We start from the raw sequence: 21,928 nt of genomic DNA on the forward strand, positions 1-21,928 counted from the left end.
TTTGGTCAATGGTTGACACTGATGTGGCTGTTATTCATGTTGCTGCTTCTATTTAAAGCTTTAAATTAAAAGTTAAAAGGAGTTCCAAAAGATCAGTATTTTTGTTTTGATTCTTTCAGGAAGTTAATATTAAGATCCCCACACATAATGAGATTTTTGTGCCTTTTGTTAAGATGTGAAAGTATATGAACTATTTATTTTTATGTTTAGTGTATTATTTGCAACTCAGATTGTAAAAATAAATTTAATTTCGTTTTGACAGATTTTGGATTGTAAATACCATGACTAGTAATGTGTGAAATGTATAACATAATATAAATATTATTCAGACAGAACCTTTTAGTAAGTGTCGAAATGCTTACCCCCATCTACACAGTCTTTATGTCTTCTTATTCAAGTATTTCTTCATAGTTTCTCCTTATTTTGTTGTCATCAGCTTGTGATGTGGGCATGTAATACTGTACATCAGTGGCTAGAGTGAGCTTCTATTCCATCCTAAGGATAATAGCTCTGTCACTGTGTTGGTGTTCTCATTCAGAATTGTGCAAACACTTGTTATGCCATTTACTGATGCTGTTCTTTCTGCCACTTACACAACAACATAGAAATTTCTGTTCTGTTTCAAACTTACTTCTTCAATTCTTTTCCTAAAGTCTAAGGGAATGTCTCACATTGTCAGATCTAAATATCACAAAAATTATACATGGAAAATGAATATACCAAGATAATATACTCTGTTTCAAATAACAATAATACAAATAAGAAAAAATCTGTACATTAACATTGTGAAGGCTAATGATGAAGGCTAAAGACAAAACTGTTAATATGAATGAATTATGGAAAATTCAGTACTTTTAATTATCTGTAGCACTTTCCTAAAATTTCATATGATGCATTAACTGAAACTGAATTAATTACACTGACAAAAATTTCATACTCTACTTCTGTACAGGATCTATACAGAGTCCACGGATACTTTGGTGGTAAAATGGATCTCTAAGAGATTCACTAGCTACGTGAATAATACAGGTAACAGGTACAAACTTACCTGCCTGCTGCAAAAGCAAATGCACCAGGCCATAAATTTGAACGAACAAAGGCAATGGCTGTATCTTTAACAATTTGAGATCCTATACGAACACTCCAAGCAGGCATAGTTTCTAGTGCTGCATCCTCTGAAAGAGGTGTGAACATTGGAGGTCCTACTTCTGGTTCTACTTCTTCCTCTTCTTCTTCTTCCTCTGCTTCTTCCTGAAAGTAATTAATATAATTTCACAAATATATAAAAAATCTCTCGCTAACATATATGAGTAAAACAGAACTTGGCATAAAATGACCACATGAAGAGGACAATGATGTATATAATTTTCATTTAATTATCTTGATCTCACAGCTTTTTGAATAGAATTAACAGTTTCAGCTATGCAACAACCTTCTTCAGGCTCTACAATTCTTTTACTTCTATTGTAGAGTATGAATATGGCTAATGTAAGGCCAAAACCAGTAATTATATTAAAAATGATCTGCAACTGAGAGAATTAAATAAAAATTATAGATTAATGAAACCTATGATGATTACAGATTTATGCATAGCCCATCACTCAATGTTGATTAAACCCTGTAAAGCAACCAAACTACAGGGATGTTGATTTTACATTTTTCTCATGATTACAAATAATGCCAGACATTTTCTCTGCAAATAAGTTTGGGTGATTTAATACGGAAGTTGATGTGTAATAGAGCTCCTGAATGTTCTTCAAATCTGGACATATGTGTGCAATTCTGTGGACATTCCACTTGTCAGTTTACATTAGATTAGATTAGATTTACTCTCATTCCAATTGATCCATAGTGAGGATGTCTTCCGGGATGTAGAACATGTCAGAAAAACAACAATACATGACAAATATTTACAACTCAAACAAATAAGCTAATGTACATTCCACAAGTCCCAAGTGGCATGGTCATCATTTTTTAATGAACGCTATATGAAAGAATCATTTTACAAATATTAATGCATTGAATTTAAAATAAAAAAGTTTTTTATTTATTTATAAGGTAATAAACGTGTAATACAACCACTAAATACTTAATTACAATGAACACATTATTGTGCTGAACTGGTGCAGAAGTTAGATTGTACTTACACACACACACACACACACACACACACACCACACACACACACACACACACACACACTTATTTATAAGGAACACATTACTGAAATTGTGCAGAAGTTATATTTTTTCCCATGTGGAATGTTTCACAAAGATTCTGTAACTTACCAAACAAAAGCATTGGTACATTGATACAAACAATAACAAACACAAACATACACACAAAATTCAAGCTTTCGCAACCCACGGTTGTTTCATCAGGAAAGAGGGAAGGAGAGGGAAAGACGAAAGGATGTGGGTTTTAAGGGAGAGGGTAAGGAGTCATTCCAATCCTGGGAGCGGAAAGACTTACCTTGGGGGGAAAAAGGGACAGCTATACACTCGCACGCACACACATATCCATCCGCACATAACAGACACAAGCAGACATATGTAAAGCCAAACAGTTTGGGTAGAGATGTCAGTCAAGGCGGAAGTACAGAGGCAAAGATGTTATTGAATGACAGGTGATGTATGAGCGGCGGCAACTTGAAATTAGTGGAGGTTTAGGCCTGGTGGGTAATGGGAAGAGAGGATATACTGAAGGGCAAGTTCCCATCTCCAGAGTTCTAATAGGTTGGTGTCAGTGGGAAGTATCCAGATAACCCGGACAGTGTACCCTGGTGGGTAATAGGAAGAGAGGATATACTGAAGGGCAAGTTCCCATCTCCAGAGTTCTAATAGGTTGGTGTCAGTGGGAAGTATCCAGATAACCCGGACAGTGTAACACTGTGCCAAGAAGTGCGGGCCGTGCAGCAAGGCATGTTTAGCCACAGGGTGATCCTCATTACCAACAAACACTGTCTGCCTGTGTCCATTCATGTGAATGGACAGTTTGTTGCTGGTCATTCCCACATAGAAAGCCTCACAGTGTAGGCAGGTCAGTTGGTAAATCACGTGGGTGCTGTCACATGTGGGTCTGTCTTTGATCGTGGACACCTTACGGGTTACAGGACTGGAGTAGGTGGTGGTGGGAGGGTGCATGGGACACATTTTATACCGGGGGTGGTTACAAGGGTAGGAGCCAGAGGGTAGGGAAGGTTGTTTGGGGATTTCATAGGGATGAACCAAGAGGTTACGAAGGTTACGTGGACGGCGGAAAGACACTCTTGGTGGTGTGGGGAGGATTTCGTGAACGATGGATCTTATTTCAGGGCAGGATTTGAGGAAGTCGTATCTCTGCTGGAGAGCCACATTCAGAGTCTGATCCAGTCCCAGAAAGTATCCTGTCACAAGTGGGGCACTTTTGGGATTCTCCTGTGGGAGGTTCTGGGTTTGGAGGGATGAGGAAGTGGCTCTCGTTATTTGCTTCTATACCAGGTTGGGAGGGTAGTTGCGGGTGCTAAAACGGTTTTCAGGTTGTTGGTGTAATGGTTCAGGGGTTCAGGACTGGAACAGATTCGTTTGGCATGAAGACCTAGGCAGTAGGGAAGGAACCGTTTGATATGGAATGGGTGGCAGCTGTCATAATGCAGGTACTGTTGCTTGTTGGTGGCTTTGATGTGGACGGATGTGTGAAGCTAGCCATTGGACAGATGGGAATCAACGTCGAGGAAAGTAGCATGGGAGTTTGGGCCAAACTCTTTGCTTGACATATGTCTGCTTGTGTCTGTATATGTGCGGATTGATATGTGTGTGGGTGCGAGTGTATATCTGTCCTTTTCTCCCCATAAGGTAAGTCTTTCCGCACCCGGGATGGAAATGACTCCTTACCCTCTCCCTTAAAACCCACATCCTTTCGTCTTTCACTCTCCTTCCCTCTTTCCTGATGAAGCAAGCGTGGATTGCGAAAGCTTGAATTTTGTGTGTGTGTTTGTTTGTGTGTCTATCAACATACCAATGCTTTCGTTTGGTAAGTTACATCATCTTTGTTTTTAGATATATTTTTCCCACGTGGAATGTTTCCCTCTCTCTTTCTCTCTCGTGGCAAACGAATCTGCTCCAGTCCTGAATCCCTGAACCATTACACCAACAACCTGAAAACAGCTTTCACATCCCGCAACTACCCTCCCGACCTGGTACAGAAGCAAATAACCAGAGCCACTTCCTCATCCCCTCAAACCCAGAACCTCTCACAGAAGAACCACGAAAGTGCCCCACTTGTGACAGGATACTTCCCGGGACTGGATCAGACTCTGAATGTGGCTCTCTAGCAGGGATACGACTTCCTCAAATCCTGCCCTGAAATGAGATCCATCCTTCATGAAATCCTTCCCGCTCCACCAAGAGTGTCTTTCCGCCGTCCACCTAACCTTCGTAACCTCTTGGTTCATCCCTATGAAATCCCCAAACCACCTTCCCTACCCTCTGGCTCCTACCCTTGTAACCACCCCTGGTGTAAAACCTGTCCCATGCACCCTCCCACCACCACCCACTCCAGTCCTGTAACCCGGAAGGTGTACACGATCAAAGGCAGAGCCACGTGTGAAAGCACCCAAGTGATTTACCAACTGACCTGGCTACACTGTGACGCTGGAGTAAACATCCTGGTTCAAGTCCACAGTCATAGTGTAAAAAACATCCATCAAAACACCACACAACCATCTGTGTCATGAACCTCACCCTCCCTAACTGCGGATTTAACACCTCACTGGGTCGAGGTGCAACTGATATCTAACATCATTTGAAAAGAGACGAAATCATGACTTGTCAGAGAATACTACATATCCACAGTTAGCTCCCATAAATTTCTGTGTTGTTTGGCCCATTGAAGCTGTGCAAGTTTTATGTGCTGCTGTAAGCAACAGCTTTCTGTAAGTACCTACCTCCAAATGTCCAATACTGGTTCTTGAAATGCTCATTATGTCAGGAAGACTTCTATCTGGCATCTATGTTGTTCAGGCGTGTCACACTTTGGGTTTTTTAGTATTTCTGTGATGTTCTCGCAGAAGTCAAACCAACCTATGATCATACAATGGAAAATCCAGGATGGAATAATGACAATATGTATGTTCCCACAAGCAGCACTTTATTGGCCCCCACCCCTTCCCTGCTATCCTTCCACCTCCCAGTGTCTTCCTTACTCCCACCACCCAGATTGCTTCTCCCATCATGTGCAGTTGCTCGCAGTCTGGCCTCGGCAGCCACAGACATAGGTGATGTGTGTGAATATATATATAAAAAAACAAAGATGATGTGACATACCAAACGAAAGCGCTGGCGTTCACAACCAACGGTTACTTCATCAGGAAAGAGGGAAGGAGAGGGAAAGACAAAAGGATCTGGGTTTTAAGGGAGAGGGTAAGGAGTCATTCCATTCCCGGGAGCGGAAAGACTTACCTTAGGGGGAAGAAAAGACAGGTATACACTCGCACACACACACACATATCCATCCGCCATTTACAGACACAAGCAGACATTTGTAAAGGCAAAGAGTTTAAGGGAGAGGGTAAGGAGTCATTCTAACCCAAGAAAATGTGTCCGTTCAGTGATGCAGATCTCTGACTCCATTGCATTGCTTAAAATTCAGTATCAACTTGAAATAACAGAAAGACTAATATGTAGTATATCACTGCAGGGCTAACAGGTATGGAAATTTGAATTAAAATTGGATGACATTTGATCAATGACTTAAGACATCCAGATGCCTCAACACTTACAGTATGTGGCAAAGAAGATGTTAAAATTATGCTGGAAAAAAATACTAAAGGAAAATGAAAAAGTTGGGAGTAATTCCAAATTAAAAGAAAAGAAAAATTTTGTCGGCAGAAATGAAGACTAATTTGGTCATATACTGAAAAATCATTGAGGAACTTGATAAATATATATTTTTAGGATCTCTGGTAACAAAAAGGAAGGTCCTGCACTGAAGAAATAAAAAGATGGGCTCAATTTGGAAAAGCCACTACAATTAAATTAATAAGCTGATAAAGAAAGGGAACTGTCAGTACAGACCAAAACAAAAATGGCTTAACTTTGACCTTTCCCATAGTCTTGTATGGACATGGGTAAGCAAGAATAAAACAAGAGGATCAAAACAAAACCACTTCTCTTAATCCAGAGGATTTCATGGCCCAATAAAGTACAAATAAAATAATCCTGGAAAAAATAAAACTGAAACTATCTTTGGGGGCCAAAATACTCCAGATGAAATTGAGATATTTTGGATATATTATCAGAACAGAAAACACAGTAGAAAAAACTGTAATTCTTGGAAGAATATAAATTCAAATATGAAGAGAGAAATTGAGGAGAAAGTGGGTAGAGGAAGTTAAAGAAAGTTCTGGAAGAACTCAGAGCCAAAACAACATCCAGGAGAGTATGCAGGTACACGGTTCATCATGTCACAAGGAGTCAGAGATGATTCGGTGGATAATAACAACAAAAAAGTGTCAAATTGAAATTTTTCACTTCTTTTCCCACTGTACTCAAAAACAGATGCTCTCATTTGTTAAATGTAAAATATATCACTGTTTGACTGAAGTTAATAAACTGCATCACATTGAGAATATTTACTTGTGGAGGACTTTACAAGAATTTTAATTTATTTATTGAGAAATTAAATTGATATTGAAGCTGTTCATGGCTTATAGTTAGAAAAGCTAAATGATATTAAATTTCACTAAAGGGAAAACATGTCAGAACAAGATTACAAAAGAAACACAGAAAATCTCTCCAAAACGGTAAAAATGCATTCTCAAAGAGTAAAAAGAAATCATTAGTGTCATATGTGTAACACACAAACGAATTTTCTTTATTCTTCAAATAACAATATGAATATGCAAAATAATTAATCTACCACATTAAGTAATGAAAAATCTAGCATGGAATAACAACAGTGAAATAAGACATATTGCTACTCAGCACATAGAGGTGGTGTTGAGTACCACACAGGCACATTTAAAGTAGACTAAGTTACTGGACAAAGTCCGTCCTCAGGCATGGAAAAAAACACACACACACACACATTTGTACATACACAACTCACACACAAATGGCTGCTGCCATTTCCGGGCACTGAGGCCCGGCTGCAGCTAGTAGTGATCTTGGCTAAGGTGGTAATGGGGGCATAGAGGAGAGACAGGGCTGAGCTGTCTCTTGGCCACAGATGAGCAGTGCCCACACATCAGACAGACTGCTTGTTAGTAGTCATGGCCACATGTTATGTTAACAAAAACTCAAAAATGATTGAGGGAATATGTAAACTTTATTCCATATTTTCTATTGTCATAATAGGTATTCCTTTTTGCCTGTTAATAGCTTCAGTTCTTAGAGACAACTGGTAATAGTTGTAGCATATCAGATACATAAATTAAAAGATTATGAACAAACATACTATAAAGTTATTTGTTTGCTATTTTGCAAATTATTGAACCAGCCACAATGCACCCATTGTCAATGCTGTTCTTAGACATGGATCGAGTTAGTTAACATTTGTAAGCTGCTGGAAACTACTCTAGCTACTGTCAAGTGACTGGAAGCTGCTTTAAATAGGTGTGTGAGGAGGGCTACTAAGAGTCATGTACCCAAACAGCAACGGTACCTCAAGTACTATTCTCTCCTATTGATGCTGTCTCCTTTACATGAAGTACAGCCTCAATCACTATTTGCCCACTTGACTGTGAGTGGTGGACTAGGCTCTCTGTGTAGGTGAGACAGGGACCAGGGAGGAGTCAGGGTATTTCACTCATCCCCTAACCAACAAGTTTGAGGTGCTGTCGTCAGAATCTATTAATCTTTGACAGTTCAAATGTGTGCTAACTAATAGTACATCTTACAGAAATGGCATTGTGGGATCGGACTGAGTACCAGGTGCACTCAGTGTGTAAGGCTGTGGGCCTCATTTATATGTTGATGAGGCTCTTCTGATAGCCAGTAAAGTAACAGGGTGCAGCCAAATGTAGACAGTGGCGCACACTGGAACAAACGGTGTCTGCCATCTGGACTTTCAGGTCGTACTCAGATCATTCTAGCAACAGAGAAGGTTAAGAAGACTAGTCTTCCTCATGGAGCTTCACCAAATCTCATAATCCTCATCATTTTCCACAAAACCAAACTTGGCTGCCTGTGCAGAGTCGAGTGGAAGAACTGAACCAGAAACTTCGAAGGCTCTGTGAGAAGCTAGGCTGACTTCATAAACTTGTGTCATAGAGCTGAGGAGTGTACGGTAGCCCTGACTGGGCCATGTATGCATTACACATCAGAGTCTGTCACTGAGGTAGTTGACTGTGTGGGACAGGCACACAATTTTTTTTTTTTTTTTTATGCAACTATCTGTCCAATCTAGATGATTTCTTGCTAAGGATGATGCCACATGTTATTTTGAATGCAAAGTCACTGAGAGTTGGAGAAGTAAATTCAGGTGTGCTCTAGGGAAGTCTGTTGTGACCTTTGCATTTGTGTTTTAATGACCTTACAGGGAATATTAATAGTAATCTGATACTTTTCACAGATGATGAATATATCTATAGTAAAGTACTGCCTGAAAAAAGCTGCACAAATATTCAGTCAGAATCTGATAAAATTCCAAAGTGGTGCAGATATTGGCAACTTGTTTTAAATGTTCAGAGATGTAAAATTATGTACTTGACAAAAGAAAAAAAAACCATAGTATCCTGTGAGTACAGTACTAACAAGTCACGGTTGCTATCAGCCAACTCATACAAATACCTGGGTGTAACACTTTTTTTGGGATATGAAATGGAATGATCAGACAGGACCAGTCATAAATAAGGCAGGGGGCATACATCGGTTCATTGGCAAATACTATGGAAATGCAATCAGTCTACACAGGAGATTGCATACTCACATAACCCCCTCTCAGAATATTGCTGAAGTGTGTGGAACCCATACCGAATAGCACTAACAAGGGATAGCAAATGTACACAAAGAAGGGCAGCACAAATGGTGAGAGGTTTACTTGAACTATGGAAGTCTGTCACGAAGATTCTGGAAAAACTGAACAGTCTGATGCAAATAATCCTGAGAAAGCCTACTGACAATGACTGAAGAACTAGCATGAAATGACAAAACAAGGAATATCCTACAACCCATATGTATCTCTCTAAAAGCAATTATGAACAGAAGACTAGACCAAGTACAGAGTGCACAGGAGCGTTTTAGCAATCATTGATCCCACGCTCCATACATGAATTCAATCAGAAAAAAACATATTTTGGATAAATGGCAGCATCAGTTGTAAATACTGAAATCTTTTATTTCACAGATTGATTTTGGTCACTGTGTGACAGGAGTCGGCTGTTTAAGCTACAAGCTCACTGTACGTTGGATCGGCAACTGCTAAGGTTACAACACACACTCTTCTGTAAACTTTAAAAATTGTTTTATGTGGGAAAAGTGAAGACTCTGTTGGATGTAACCATCACACTGCATGTTATACTACATACAGTATGTTGTACTATTATGATATGGGCCTACAAGGTTCGAATAATTTGCACTGAAGAGAGCCACACAGTGACCGAAATCAATCTGTAAAATAAAGGATTTCAATATTTATGACTGATACTGCCATTTATCCAAAATATATTGACAATAATACAGTTGTGGTGCTCACAGTTCCCAATGGAATTAGACATCAATTGGAAAAAAGCTTTAAAACTGGTACAATCAGAAGCACCATCTGTCATGTACTTGACTGGTTTGCAGGATTTGGATGTATGTATAGATGCAGGTGTCAGATTTTCTACTGATGACTGGATATTGTCACTGGATAATGGTATGGAAATCCAGAAAGACCTCTGCTGCCATCATCCTGTATTGTGGACAGGGACAATGATAGTAAGGTAATAAAGTTGAAGACTTGCACTGTGGTGCATAGACAGTCACAGTCACTGAGAGTTATGAGTGGAAAAAGACAGAAAATCACAAGTTCTGGTGCAAAAGGCTCTTAAATGCACTGTAAACTGACTCTGGACAATAAATGTAGATATAAAAAGCTAAGTCTGTCTGTTTTATGCTTACAAATATACACCACTGTGTTGACATCCATATGAGATTTCTAGCATACTTTTACCCACTCCTTTTGTGTCAGTGTCAAAAAAGTGTAAAGTTGAAAAAAGACATCTTGCAGGTGGCTCTTTAGGGTCAATGGAATGTGTGAGTTCACATGTCAATATAATTACATCTAATATAATAGAGGGAAACATTCCACGTGGGAAAATTATATCTAAAAACAAAGGTGATGCGACTTACAAAACAAAAGCGCTGGCAGGTTGATAGACATACAAACAAACACAAACATACACACAAAATTCAAGCTTTCACAACCAACGGTTGCTTCTTCAGGAAAGAGGGAAGGAGAGGGAAAGACGAAAGGATGTGGGTTTTAGGGGGAGGGATAGGAGTCATTCCAATCCCGGGAGCGGAAAGACACCTTAAGGAGAAAAAAGGACAGGTATACACTCGCGTACACACACATATCCATCTGCTCATACACAGACACAAGCAGACATTTGTAAAGGCAAAGAGTTTGGGCAGAGATGTCAGTCGAGGCGGAAGTACAGAGGCAAAGATGTTGTTGAAAGACAGGTGAGGTATGAGCGGAGGCAACTTGAAATTAGCGAAGTGTTACATCGTCCGGGTTATCTGGATACTTCCCACTAACACCAACCTGTCAGAACTCCGGAGATGGGAACTTGCCCTTCAGTATATCCTCTCTTCTCATTATCCACCAGGCCTCAACCTCCGCTAATGTCTGCTTGTGTCTGTGTATGAGCAGATGGATATGTGTGTGTACACGAGTGTATACCTGTCCTTTTTTCCCCTTAAGGTGTCTTTCCGCTCCCGGGATTGGAATGACTCCTATCCCTCCCCCTAAAACCCACATCCTCCACCCTGCCTTGGAATCCTTCCTTCCTCAATATATTTTTTTTTGCAAAAGGCTTCTCTGTTGTTTATATCTTCTGTTTCTATATTGTTTCTTTATAAATCCTTTTCTACTTCTTTCACTCAGCTTGTTGTGTACTGCTTACCCCACAAATTGAAAATCTTATTAGTTAATCTACTGTCTTGCATTCAAAATAAACGTCCAAAAACATGAGTCTGCTTTTTCACATTATGTTTGAAGTATTTTCTATATGTTGCTATATTTCAGCATTACTTCATAATTTCCAACCTTCTACTATGTTATGTGCTCCTCGTACTTTCTTTATAATTCACCTAGTACTTCCAATTTATCTGAATTATAGTTTCATCCCATGCATTTGCTTGCATACAGGCATTCTGGTTTCAATATTGTGTAGTAATGCTTTATTTTTGCATTTATGGATGGCCACTTTTTATTGTAGAGGTCTTTAGTGATACCAAATGTTCTCCCCATTTTATGCAACCTTTCCTCTACATCTTTAGTATTTGTTAAAACTTTTAATTTTGTTGAAGCCTGTTTTGACTTTTCTATTTGCTCGATCAGCCCTTCTGACAATTTATTTGTTTCCTCAGCAACATGTATTTCTGTATTCCTGAAATCCCCTGAAACTTTCTTGTGCTTCATTCTTTCATCGATCAACTGAAGTACTTCTGTCACCCATTTTTTCTTCATAGTTATCTTCTTTGTACCTGTGTTTTTCTTTCCAACTTCCTTAGTACTTCCATCTCCCACTTCTTCATGTATTGATTCTTCCTGACTAATCTCTTAAGCTTCAGCCTACCGTTCATCATTACTAAATTGTGATATGAATCTAAATCTCTTTGTGGGTATGCCTTAAAATCCAGAATCTGACTTCAGAATCTCTGTCTCACCATGATGCAATATAACTGAAATCTTCCTGTATCACCTGGTCTTTTCCAAGTATGCCGCCTTCTTTTGTGATTCTTCAACAGAGTGTTCACTGTTAGTAGCTGAAATTTATTACAGAAATCAATTAGTCTTTATCCTCTGTCCTTGTACCAAGCCCATATACTCCCATATCTCTTCCTTCTACTCCTTCCCCCACATCAGCATTCCAGTCCCTATTAGATTTTCATCTCCCTTTACGTGCTGTATTACCCATTAAATACCCCGTATCCTTCTATATCTCTTCATCTTTAGCTTGCGACACTGGCATGCATACCTGAACTATCACTGTCAATGTTGGTTTGCTGTCATTTCCAATGAGAACAACCCTATCACTGAACTGTTCAGAATAACACAATCTCTGCCGTACCTTCCTGTTCATAATGAATCCCACTTCTGTTATACCACTTTCTGCTGCTGTTGATATTACTCATACCAATCTCACCAGAAATCTTTTTCTCCTTTCCATTTCACTTCACTGGCTCACACTGTATGTAGATTGAGCCTCTGCATTTTCATCTTCACACTTTCTAGCTTTTCTGCCACATTCAAACTTCTGACATTCCATGACCCAGCTCATAGAATGTTATTCTTTTGTTGGCTATTCAATCTTTTTCTCATGGTCACCCCATGGCAGTCCCATCCTGGAATTCCAAATTGAGGACTATTCCAGAATCGTTCCATAACATCATATTCCAGAATCTTTTGCCAGTGGAGAGATCATCATGACTTCCTTTCAATTAAAGGCCACATGTTCTGTGGATACACATTATGTGTCTTTAATGCATCTGCATCCTCATGCTGTTGACCATTGCTTATTCTTCCACCTTCAGGGCAAGTTCCCACCCCAAGGCAAGAGAGTGCACTAAACCTCTATCTGCTCCTCCACCATCTTTGATAAGGCCGTTGGCAGAATGAAGGAGACTTCTTATTCCAGAAGTCACTGTCCACCAATGTTGATGATTTTTATTCAAAATTAAGTGATGACAGGGTTCAAATGGGGTACGAGGACATTTTGATTGCTAATCAAAGATACTACTCCTAGAACATGGTGCAGATGCTAAGGGGTGAAACAGGGCCATACTGATTCAATGAGTCAGCATCACCCAGACAAAGCTGCAAAGGATAGGAACCTGAAACTGAAGATGGTGTGGATATTATGTTGTAAGCATCATTTAAGAAGGGATTGCTCGAAACTCCACTCCTAAGAGAATGAAATAGGGGATAAAAGGCATTTTAAAAACATGTCATTATTAAGGCAATTTAGAAGCTAGAATTACGAAAATTGTCATTTGGTTTCTCCATCAGAAGTAAAAAAAAGTGTTACTAAGTTTGGTAGAAATTGGTCCATTGATAAGTGTGTGTGTGTGTGTGTGTGTGTGTGTGTGTGTGTGTGTGTGTGTGCATGCACACCAAGTTTGATAGAAATCGGTCCACTAGTCTCTCTCTCTCTCTCTCTCTCTCTCTCTCTCTAATGGCCAGCACCTTGTTTTTTTATTCATGCTGTAGCACCATGAGTTCTGGTCCAAGGCATCAATGCCACCTTTCATGGCATTGTATGTCACTCATGCTTCTTTGCTTCTGATTGTGATACCAATGGAAGATCTGGTTGAAAACCAAAGAGTGTACTTCATGTACTTCAGGTGTAATAAAATCGGAAATTCACCTTCTTTTTTTGGGAAATATCATCTAGTGTCAGACCTTTTGACAACACATAATGAGGTAGAAGTTCAGTCACCATGGTTTTCACAACATTCTCTCCAAGTCACTTGGCATTGGTTTCTACGTGCTTCCTCACATACACTTCCATCTTCCAGCAGTAGCCTGTTGCTCTGTCACAAATTGCCCAGTACTTTATTACGTCAGGAATTGTTGGAATGGACAGAGACCTCAAAATCTGACCAACCGTTCTTCCATGGTCATGCACCATCCTCAAAACCTTGTCTGACTGGTTCCAGTTGACTTATGTTCATGTCAGGCTACTGCACTGTCAAAGTGCAACACCCTCAGAATATCATGGAGGCAGTTGCAAAACATAATTTCATTGAACAACGGTTGGCCAAAGCACACTGATATTTTCATTTCTTGACTTGTAAACACCAGACAGGATGACAATACCTAGAAACTTTTTTATTTCATGTGAATCTGTATGTATCCACCCACTCCTTGTAAATGATTTTACCTTCCTTGTTGGTCCACATAAGCACTTTTTCACTGAGGGGTACATGAAAGAATAACATAAGGGGCTATTGTCAATTTTTCATTCCAAATACAAGAAAATTGTAAGTTACACTCAACAGAATTTACACAAAATTGTTCTTCTTCTTTTTGGTAAAGGAATTTGCCATGATCATCATCATTTTCATGTTGTTCTGAGTTTTTAGTGACATCTACCTCATTATCATTATCACTGGAAAATTCAAATTCATTAAGTGAGATTTCACTCTCAAGACTGTTACAAAAATTCCCCTACTCCCTCATCCCCTCTGTTCCCCATAGCATTTTCACTTTGTAGAACATACTACTGTTATGAAATAATGCACCAAACTAAACATGTGCTTATCACAAGTAGAACTGTTGAACACTGAAAGAATAACAATGAGTCAACAACAGAAAATAATGTAACAGACACCTGTTTGTTTAAAAATTCCTTCTGACCACATTGGCTTTCAAGGCCAGTATGGGAGGAAATGTGAACCAACACTAACACAAAGCCATAAGTACATTTTTAGAATTATTTTTCAAACTTATGACTAACAAGACAAATTAGTAAAAGCCCTAAAATTTCATTAAAATAAAATGTATGGTTACTAATACAGAAGATAATAAAAATCTGAGATGGGCCTTTGAGGCCTGATAGTTTTTAAAGGGCTAAAGTTTTTGACCAAAAAATGATCCAGAAATTACTGTGTGTGGCAAGCATCAATTATATGAGTTTCTGATTGGGAATTTAACTATGCTAACATTGGGGATCGATTTCACAGCAAACTTGACAATTGTATTTAAAACAAGTCAATAAAGGAAGTCAGCATAATACAAAACAGTTGGTTTTACCCTGCAGCCTATGTTCTGTGGCACATGTAATGAAATTGGTCTGACTAAATCATGTTCTAAGAACCAAGAGTGGTTTCTGATACAAGATGTTTCATAATGCATTTTGAAATACCCTTTTCTTAACTGTCATAAATTTTGTAAATATATGTCATAAAATTTGTCTTGATTATTTTGATGAATGTAAATGTCAGAGAGGAATGTAAACATTGAGAAATTTCATAATATTTGGCCAATGGGTTGTTATCTTTGTATTTAACAATCTATAGACTACCAGTGAGTAAAATAGGTTGCATGCTGGAGAGTAGTTTGTGAAATGAAGTGATGTATGGCTGCATGTGGTCAAAGTTACATGAGTGTTGCCCATTATGTTTAAATGACAATGCTCATAAGTATCTTTTCATAATTGTGAACCACAATCAAAAGTGTTATTTAAAATTTGTGAAATGATTTCAAGAATATGTCAACATAATGAAAACTGAAATGTGTTAATTGTTTTGATTAGAATTGACATAACAAGATCAAACCCATGAATTCCAGCAAAACCAAATATTTTGTCAATATTCTAAAGACAAGTGAGAAAGAAGACCCTGAGACATGAACCACAACAAAGAAGAATTTTACCAATTAAGTACCAATTATTTTGATCAGTCAAGATTTCTGAATTTTTCTCTGTTTGCTCGGTTTGCTACAAAGGTCAAAGTAAACATCCTGAAAAATCAGCAGAGACAGAATTTAAATAATTATTTCAATCAGTAGTTATAGGGTGAGGGTTAAAATACAGAGACTCTAGTCTGGGATAAAGTAAAAATTACATATCTGTGACTAATCAAATGATACTTTTCAGGTTATGCAATTGTTGATATTCTTTCCAGACAATACCACAAAAAATATATGTTACTCCAGCATGGTTTTCATACTTCAGATTAAATCCTCCTACCAAGAAGAAAGAACCAGAATTAACAATTGTCAGCAATACTGGAGAAGATAACAGCAATTTGAGTATAAAAGCAAATTTATTTATTTATTTTTAACCTGAGTAGTGAACAGAAGTGAAAATGACCATTGTAGGGTTCCTCTGTCAGTCCACAAGTTATGATCAGAAAACTGTAATAGTAAATGGACCAAACAACTAAATTATCCACAGAAAACAAATCCATCTGATATAACAAATAACTATTTTAAAAAAAAGTGTATAATCCACTATGTACCATTACAGTAGAGAAGAACAAATGCACATATCAAAACAAAAAGACACAACTGACAATACAAATGATAACATTGAATAAGAAGTAGAAGGAATGGACAGAGAACGATACTTTATCTGAACAGGTAACTGAAGTATGTAATGATTTTGGGATTAGTCAATTTATGGAGGAACCAGGTAAGTCAGAAGCACACATTGTGTTATGTGCAAGTGACTCTCATAAATCTGGATATGACATTAGTGTCATTTGAAAGATAATGATTTTTGTAGTCATGTACATGTTAGTAAATATGAAGATGATGATCTTGTGGGGATAAGTGAGGAAGAAAAGTATTTTGTATTTTTAAGGAAGAAGCTGATGTATATGATGATAAGAAGGAGAACAATGTTCATGGTACTGTTGAAGAAATGTCCAGAGACATAGCTGAAAAAATGAGTAATAGTAATGACAATGTTAAAGCTACTGAATTCCTGAGTTTAATTTATAGTAAATTGTTATGTCCCAATGGTGAAGATACTTCAGTTAACAGTTGTGAGAGTAATGATAAATTTTTGGCTGAGATGACTAATGATGAAGTGTTCTTTTGCAGGGTGTGGTTAAATAATGAGGCAGTTCAGAATGACGAAATTTTTTTAAAAATGTTAGCCTATGTATGTTCAACTTTGCGTCCAAACTGGCGGCACTAAATTAAATATGATATCCATAAACAACTAAAAGTTAAGTACATGAGTGAAGATCAATTTCCGTCAAGTGAAATTTCTTGGACAAGTGACATTCTGGGTGTGGATAGTACTAGTAATGACTTTTCTGTTAGCATGATGAAATTCTGTAATCTAGCTAAGATCAGTACACGTAAGATACAGACCATAGGCAACAGTTTCAAAGAAGCTGAAAACAGTTTGTTATATCAAAATGTTAATCATAGTAATTATGATGAGATCTGTAGTCCCTTCATTTAAGTAAAGGCAGGATCATGGGAAAAACAGGTGCCTTATTGGCAGGTGTCTTATCTAAAACAGGGAGCCAAGTGTCAAGATTTTCTAAGGCCTTAAGCAAGAAAATAAAGAGAGAAAATGATTATGTTGGATTATCAGTGATTGGAGTCAAAATCAGAGGTGCTGCAGGTAGACATAGTAAAATAGTGAAGAATCATGATCTGATTACTATTAGTACTGAAGGAGTACAGTTTACTCAAGGATGTCTTATAATTGCAGAACTTTTATACTGGGGATAAATTGGACAGGAATAGCCAGCATATCTAGGTTTTGATTGGGGAGGAAAGAAGCTTTGTATTCCAAGATCAGATGGAAGTAGTGTTGTAACCAGTTTTCTCAAGTCAGTAACAGTAAAGTTAACAGTTCTCAGTTTTTGAAAGAAAGAGGAGGTGTGAATTATGACACTCTTGGTGTAGTCGCAAATGAGGCAGAGTTTGAACTTGTTAACACTAAAGTAGGAGAAGGTGGCGGCCTCAGTGAACATTAAAAACAGAAATTAAGATCTTTACTTTGGGAGTACAGAGATGTCTCTAGGAATGTTCTAGGAAGAGTAAAGGGTTACCAGTGTACTTTACAGTTCAAAAACCTCACAAACCATTTTTAAAAGACCTCATAGTGTACCAATTGCCAGAAGAACAGCAGCAGAGAAAGAATAACACAAAATAAAAGTATGTGTTGCAACTGCAAGAAGAACTAGTCCTTACAATATCTCACTTGTTGTAGTTATGAAGATAGATGAAAGAGTGAGATTGGTGTTGGATTCCAAGAAAGTTCTACAGAGAAACAGTCCATCCTGAAAACACTGGTGAATTTTTACACAAACTTAAGAATATACAATTTATGTCAAGCCTCAATTTGACCTTAGGATTTCACCAGATACCTTTAGAAAAAGATTAAAGAAGTATGCTGTCTTTTTATATAGTTGCCCTTTTTATCAATATTGTGTTATACCATTTGGTTTGAATTCATCTGCTACTGAATCTACTAGATCTTTGGATCATGTGCTTCATAGAGAACTTGTGTCACTACTGATAATCTGTCTACACGACATTTATGTGACTCGATAAGATTGGACTGAAATGTTCAACTTTTTAAACAAATGTGCAATAAACTTAGACAATGGGGAATGGCAGTTATATGTGAGAAATGTGAAATTGGTGTAACAGAACTTAAATTTTTATGTCTTGTTATTACTAAAGATGGTATTCTTGCTGACCCTGAGAAAACAGAAGGCATTTACAAACTGCCAGCACCACGTAAGAGAAAGCAATTAAAGTCATTTTTTGGTTTTTGTGGATTTTTATCAAAAATCTGTTAGTAATCAAAGTTTGAAAGAATGTTTTAAGAAACCTGATTTCAGTTTGCCTTTTTGCTCACACAATGACAGCAGTAATTATGGACTAGGTGTTGAGTTATTCCAGGAAGAACAAGCTGATGGTAAAATTACACTCTGTCCATTTGCTTTTGGAAGTAGAATATTACTCAAACATGAAAAATGTTACACCATTACTGAAAAAGAGTTATTGGCTATTCACTGGACATTTGACAAGTTTTGAAATCATGTGTTAGGTCTTAAAATTAAAGTACACTCAGATCACAAAGCATTAAGTTACCTTCAAGAGTTCAAATTACACCATGAAAGGCTCACAAGATGGGATAAATTTTTACAGCAATTTGTCTATGAAGTAGTATATGTCAAAGGTAATGACAATGTAGTTGCAGATGCTTCACCTAGGTATCTTTAGGTGGAATTAATGAATTACACGATCAGGAGGAAATATATGAAGAATGTTCATGATGAGAAAGTCAATCAAACCATGTGTAACAGAATCAGGAGAAATCAAAATCATGATTCAAATTGGAGGCTAGTCGAAAGCTATTTAGCTAAGAGCAGGTATGAAAATTGAATACATTTTACAAAGTATATAAAGAAAAGATACAGGTGGATAGATCACGTAACTAATGAGGAGATATTGAATAGGATTGGGGAGAAGAGAAGTTTGTGGCACAACTTGACTAGAAGAAGGGATCGGTTGGTAGGACATGTTTTGAGGCATCAAGGGATCACAAATTTAGCATTGGAGGGCAGCGTGGAGGGTAAAAATCGTAGAGGGAGACCGAGAGATGAGTACACTAAGCAGATTCAGAAGGATGTAGGTTGCAGTAGGTACTGGGAGATGAAGCAGCTTGCACAGGATAGAGTAGCATGGAGAGCTGCATCAAACCAGTCTCAGGACTGAAGACAACAACAACAACAACATAAAGAAAAACTCTTTAGGTTGAAAAAGTCTGACTGTAAGTAATGTTGGACAGAGGAAGAAGCTGAAAAATTAACCAGGCACACTCATGAATCATATGCACACTGTGGCACTCAGAAATGCGTTCAGAAGTTACAAGAGGATGTTAATTTTTACGATATGGCTAAAGCAGTAAGGAAAGAATTGTCATCCTGCACTAGATGTCAAAGAGTAAAGGTAAGTAACAGGAGTTGTCAAGGTAAAATGCAGTACATCATTGCTGAAAACCCTATGGATTTGGTAGCTGTTGATTTCTATGAATCTTTGCCAAAGAGTAGAGATGGTCACAGTTACATTTGTGTTACGGTTGACATTTTTTCCAAATTTATAAAATTGCAGCCTGTCAGAAATGCTACAAGTAAAGAGATTATTTTTAATACTGAGATGGATTACTTTAAGGATGTAGGAAAACAAAAAGCCATTCTGTCAGATAATGTCTCACAGTTAATATCTAAAAATTGTAATTCAGTTGTTGAAAGAACAGCAATTAAACACATTTTGATTTCAGTGTGTAACACATACTGCACTTGTAAGCGTCCTACTTGGTTTGAACATGTAAGTGATTCTCGAGACATTGTGAATACAGAATTCCTAAGGCTTTCATGGCCACTTGTTGACAAACTGCATGTTGGCTCCTCTCTCGGGTTCTTCAGCTGACACTTGTCTGGTGATTTTTGTGACATCAGAAAAATCATCAGACGAACGTCAGTTCAAGAAGGCAAGACAGTAACCGCAGTTTGACTTCGTGAATAGGTTACAACACAATTCTACAGGATTTACACCTTTTGACAAGAAACCTGAAAACATTCTATAAGAGTTCATTGAATACCCAACACATACAATTTTGTCTACACAGGAAAGAGAGCAGATAGTCAGAGAAATGATGAAGAAACAGAGAGGGCTTCAAAAAAAGGAGACATGACAGTAATGTAAAAGTAACACAGTTTAAGATAGGGGATTACATACTTGTGAAACCACATGAAAGATCTAAAATTTTAACAGCAGTCCTAAAGAAATTCTTTGGCATATAAACTGGTTCATTCAGGATTGTCGAAGATCTGCATTCTAATGGATACTGTTTCATTTTGTTCGAACTATAGAAAACTTCTTGGGTTGAGAATATTACTCATTAAAAATGTAGAAACAAAGTAAATTGTACACAGTCTTGTACTTCATACTGAACAAGAAGTTTATAACTTTTATGAATTTAGATGATATTTGATGCAGGTATTTGTCTGTAACTCCTTTTGTTTGAAAGAATATGCAAATTTATGACCCTAAGAGGGATGTACACTTCTTTGCACATTATGTGCTTTTTGAGCACAAGGGCATTAGCTGTTGTAGTACTGTTTCCTGCTAGTTTTCTGTACAACAGCTTCTTCCGCTGTCTTTGAACCTAACAATCTTTTCATCTACTGTCAATGCCATCTTTCTTTTTGGAAATACCAATCATGAAGTAACACTCACATATTCACCTGGAAAATGTGTAAATACAAAATGCTGTGTATTGATTTAATACTACAAAAGTTACCTACAGTAATACAAACTTCTAATCTATGCTTTGAACTGTGACAGTGACCATACTCATGGATTATTCTTTTGCAAAATGAAGTGCTGAACACTTCTCCACTAGGATGATAAAGATGCTCTTCTCAGACTGAAATGCTGAGAAACTATCTTAGATTGATGATGATGAAATGAATATGTGAATCATAACCCTTATGAACTTAAATTAGTTTTCACCAAGCAGTATCACCATGCATGTGAAATCTTACTGGCCAGTGCCACCAAACAAAAAATCCCAGAAGTATTCTCTGATCAAATTTCCTTTTTCAGTCTTTACTGACTAGTTTTGCTGGTCTGTACTGGAAGAAACCTTTAAATTCTCAGAATAAGTCTCTGAGCACACATTCTAGTTTATGCAAATATTCTTAAGAAGTCTCAGAACTGAGATATGAGTAAATATTTATACATCTGGCCTCAAAACCGTTCACTGTACACTATACACTGTAACCATGTACAGTACTTGTATATATGTTTACCCATTTGAAGTGATTTTCCCTTTTTAGTATTACAATTTCTGTTTCATATGTGAGAACATTTGTTTTTAGGTATACATATTTCTTTTCTCATGTGTACTGGTAAATAATGATGATTTTGAATATCTGAGAAATTTCCAGAGCCATGTAACTAGTTATTAAGTTATGAAGCTAGTATCTCTGTAGATACCATTGGCGATCTTGCAGCTCTCGAAGAATGAAATAACAATGAAATCAGACCTTTAGCTAAAGGTCTGATATCACTGTAATTTCATAGCTATTAAGTTTGTCTTCACTACTACACTTTTAATGGGCAATTAATGAAAAGCCACCTCTTTAACATTTATCCTACTATAGATTTTTAATATTTTGATTGTTATATTTTCTCTTAGTTAACTAATGAATAATTAATTGGTGTAAAACATGTTCGAACAAAACAAATTTGCTTT

The 21,928-nt window shown here is 37.5% G+C and overlaps 1 protein-coding gene across 2 annotated transcripts in view; it reads right to left on the reverse strand.

Annotated features, from left to right (window-relative positions):
* Positions 1-21,928, reverse strand: part of LOC126267338 (radial spoke head protein 6 homolog A) — a 355,206-nt gene that overhangs the window by 41,598 nt on the left and 291,680 nt on the right. For both annotated transcript variants that reach the window (XM_049972452.1, XM_049972451.1), the window contains exon 9: positions 1,049-1,251. In XM_049972452.1, coding sequence (XP_049828409.1) covers positions 1,049-1,251 — 203 coding nt within the window. The remainder of the gene's footprint in view (positions 1-1,048; positions 1,252-21,928) is intronic.

The sequence above is a fragment of the Schistocerca gregaria genome, chromosome 4, assembly GCF_023897955.1.
Source record: "Schistocerca gregaria isolate iqSchGreg1 chromosome 4, iqSchGreg1.2, whole genome shotgun sequence".
Lineage (NCBI taxonomy): Eukaryota > Metazoa > Arthropoda > Insecta > Orthoptera > Acrididae > Schistocerca > Schistocerca gregaria.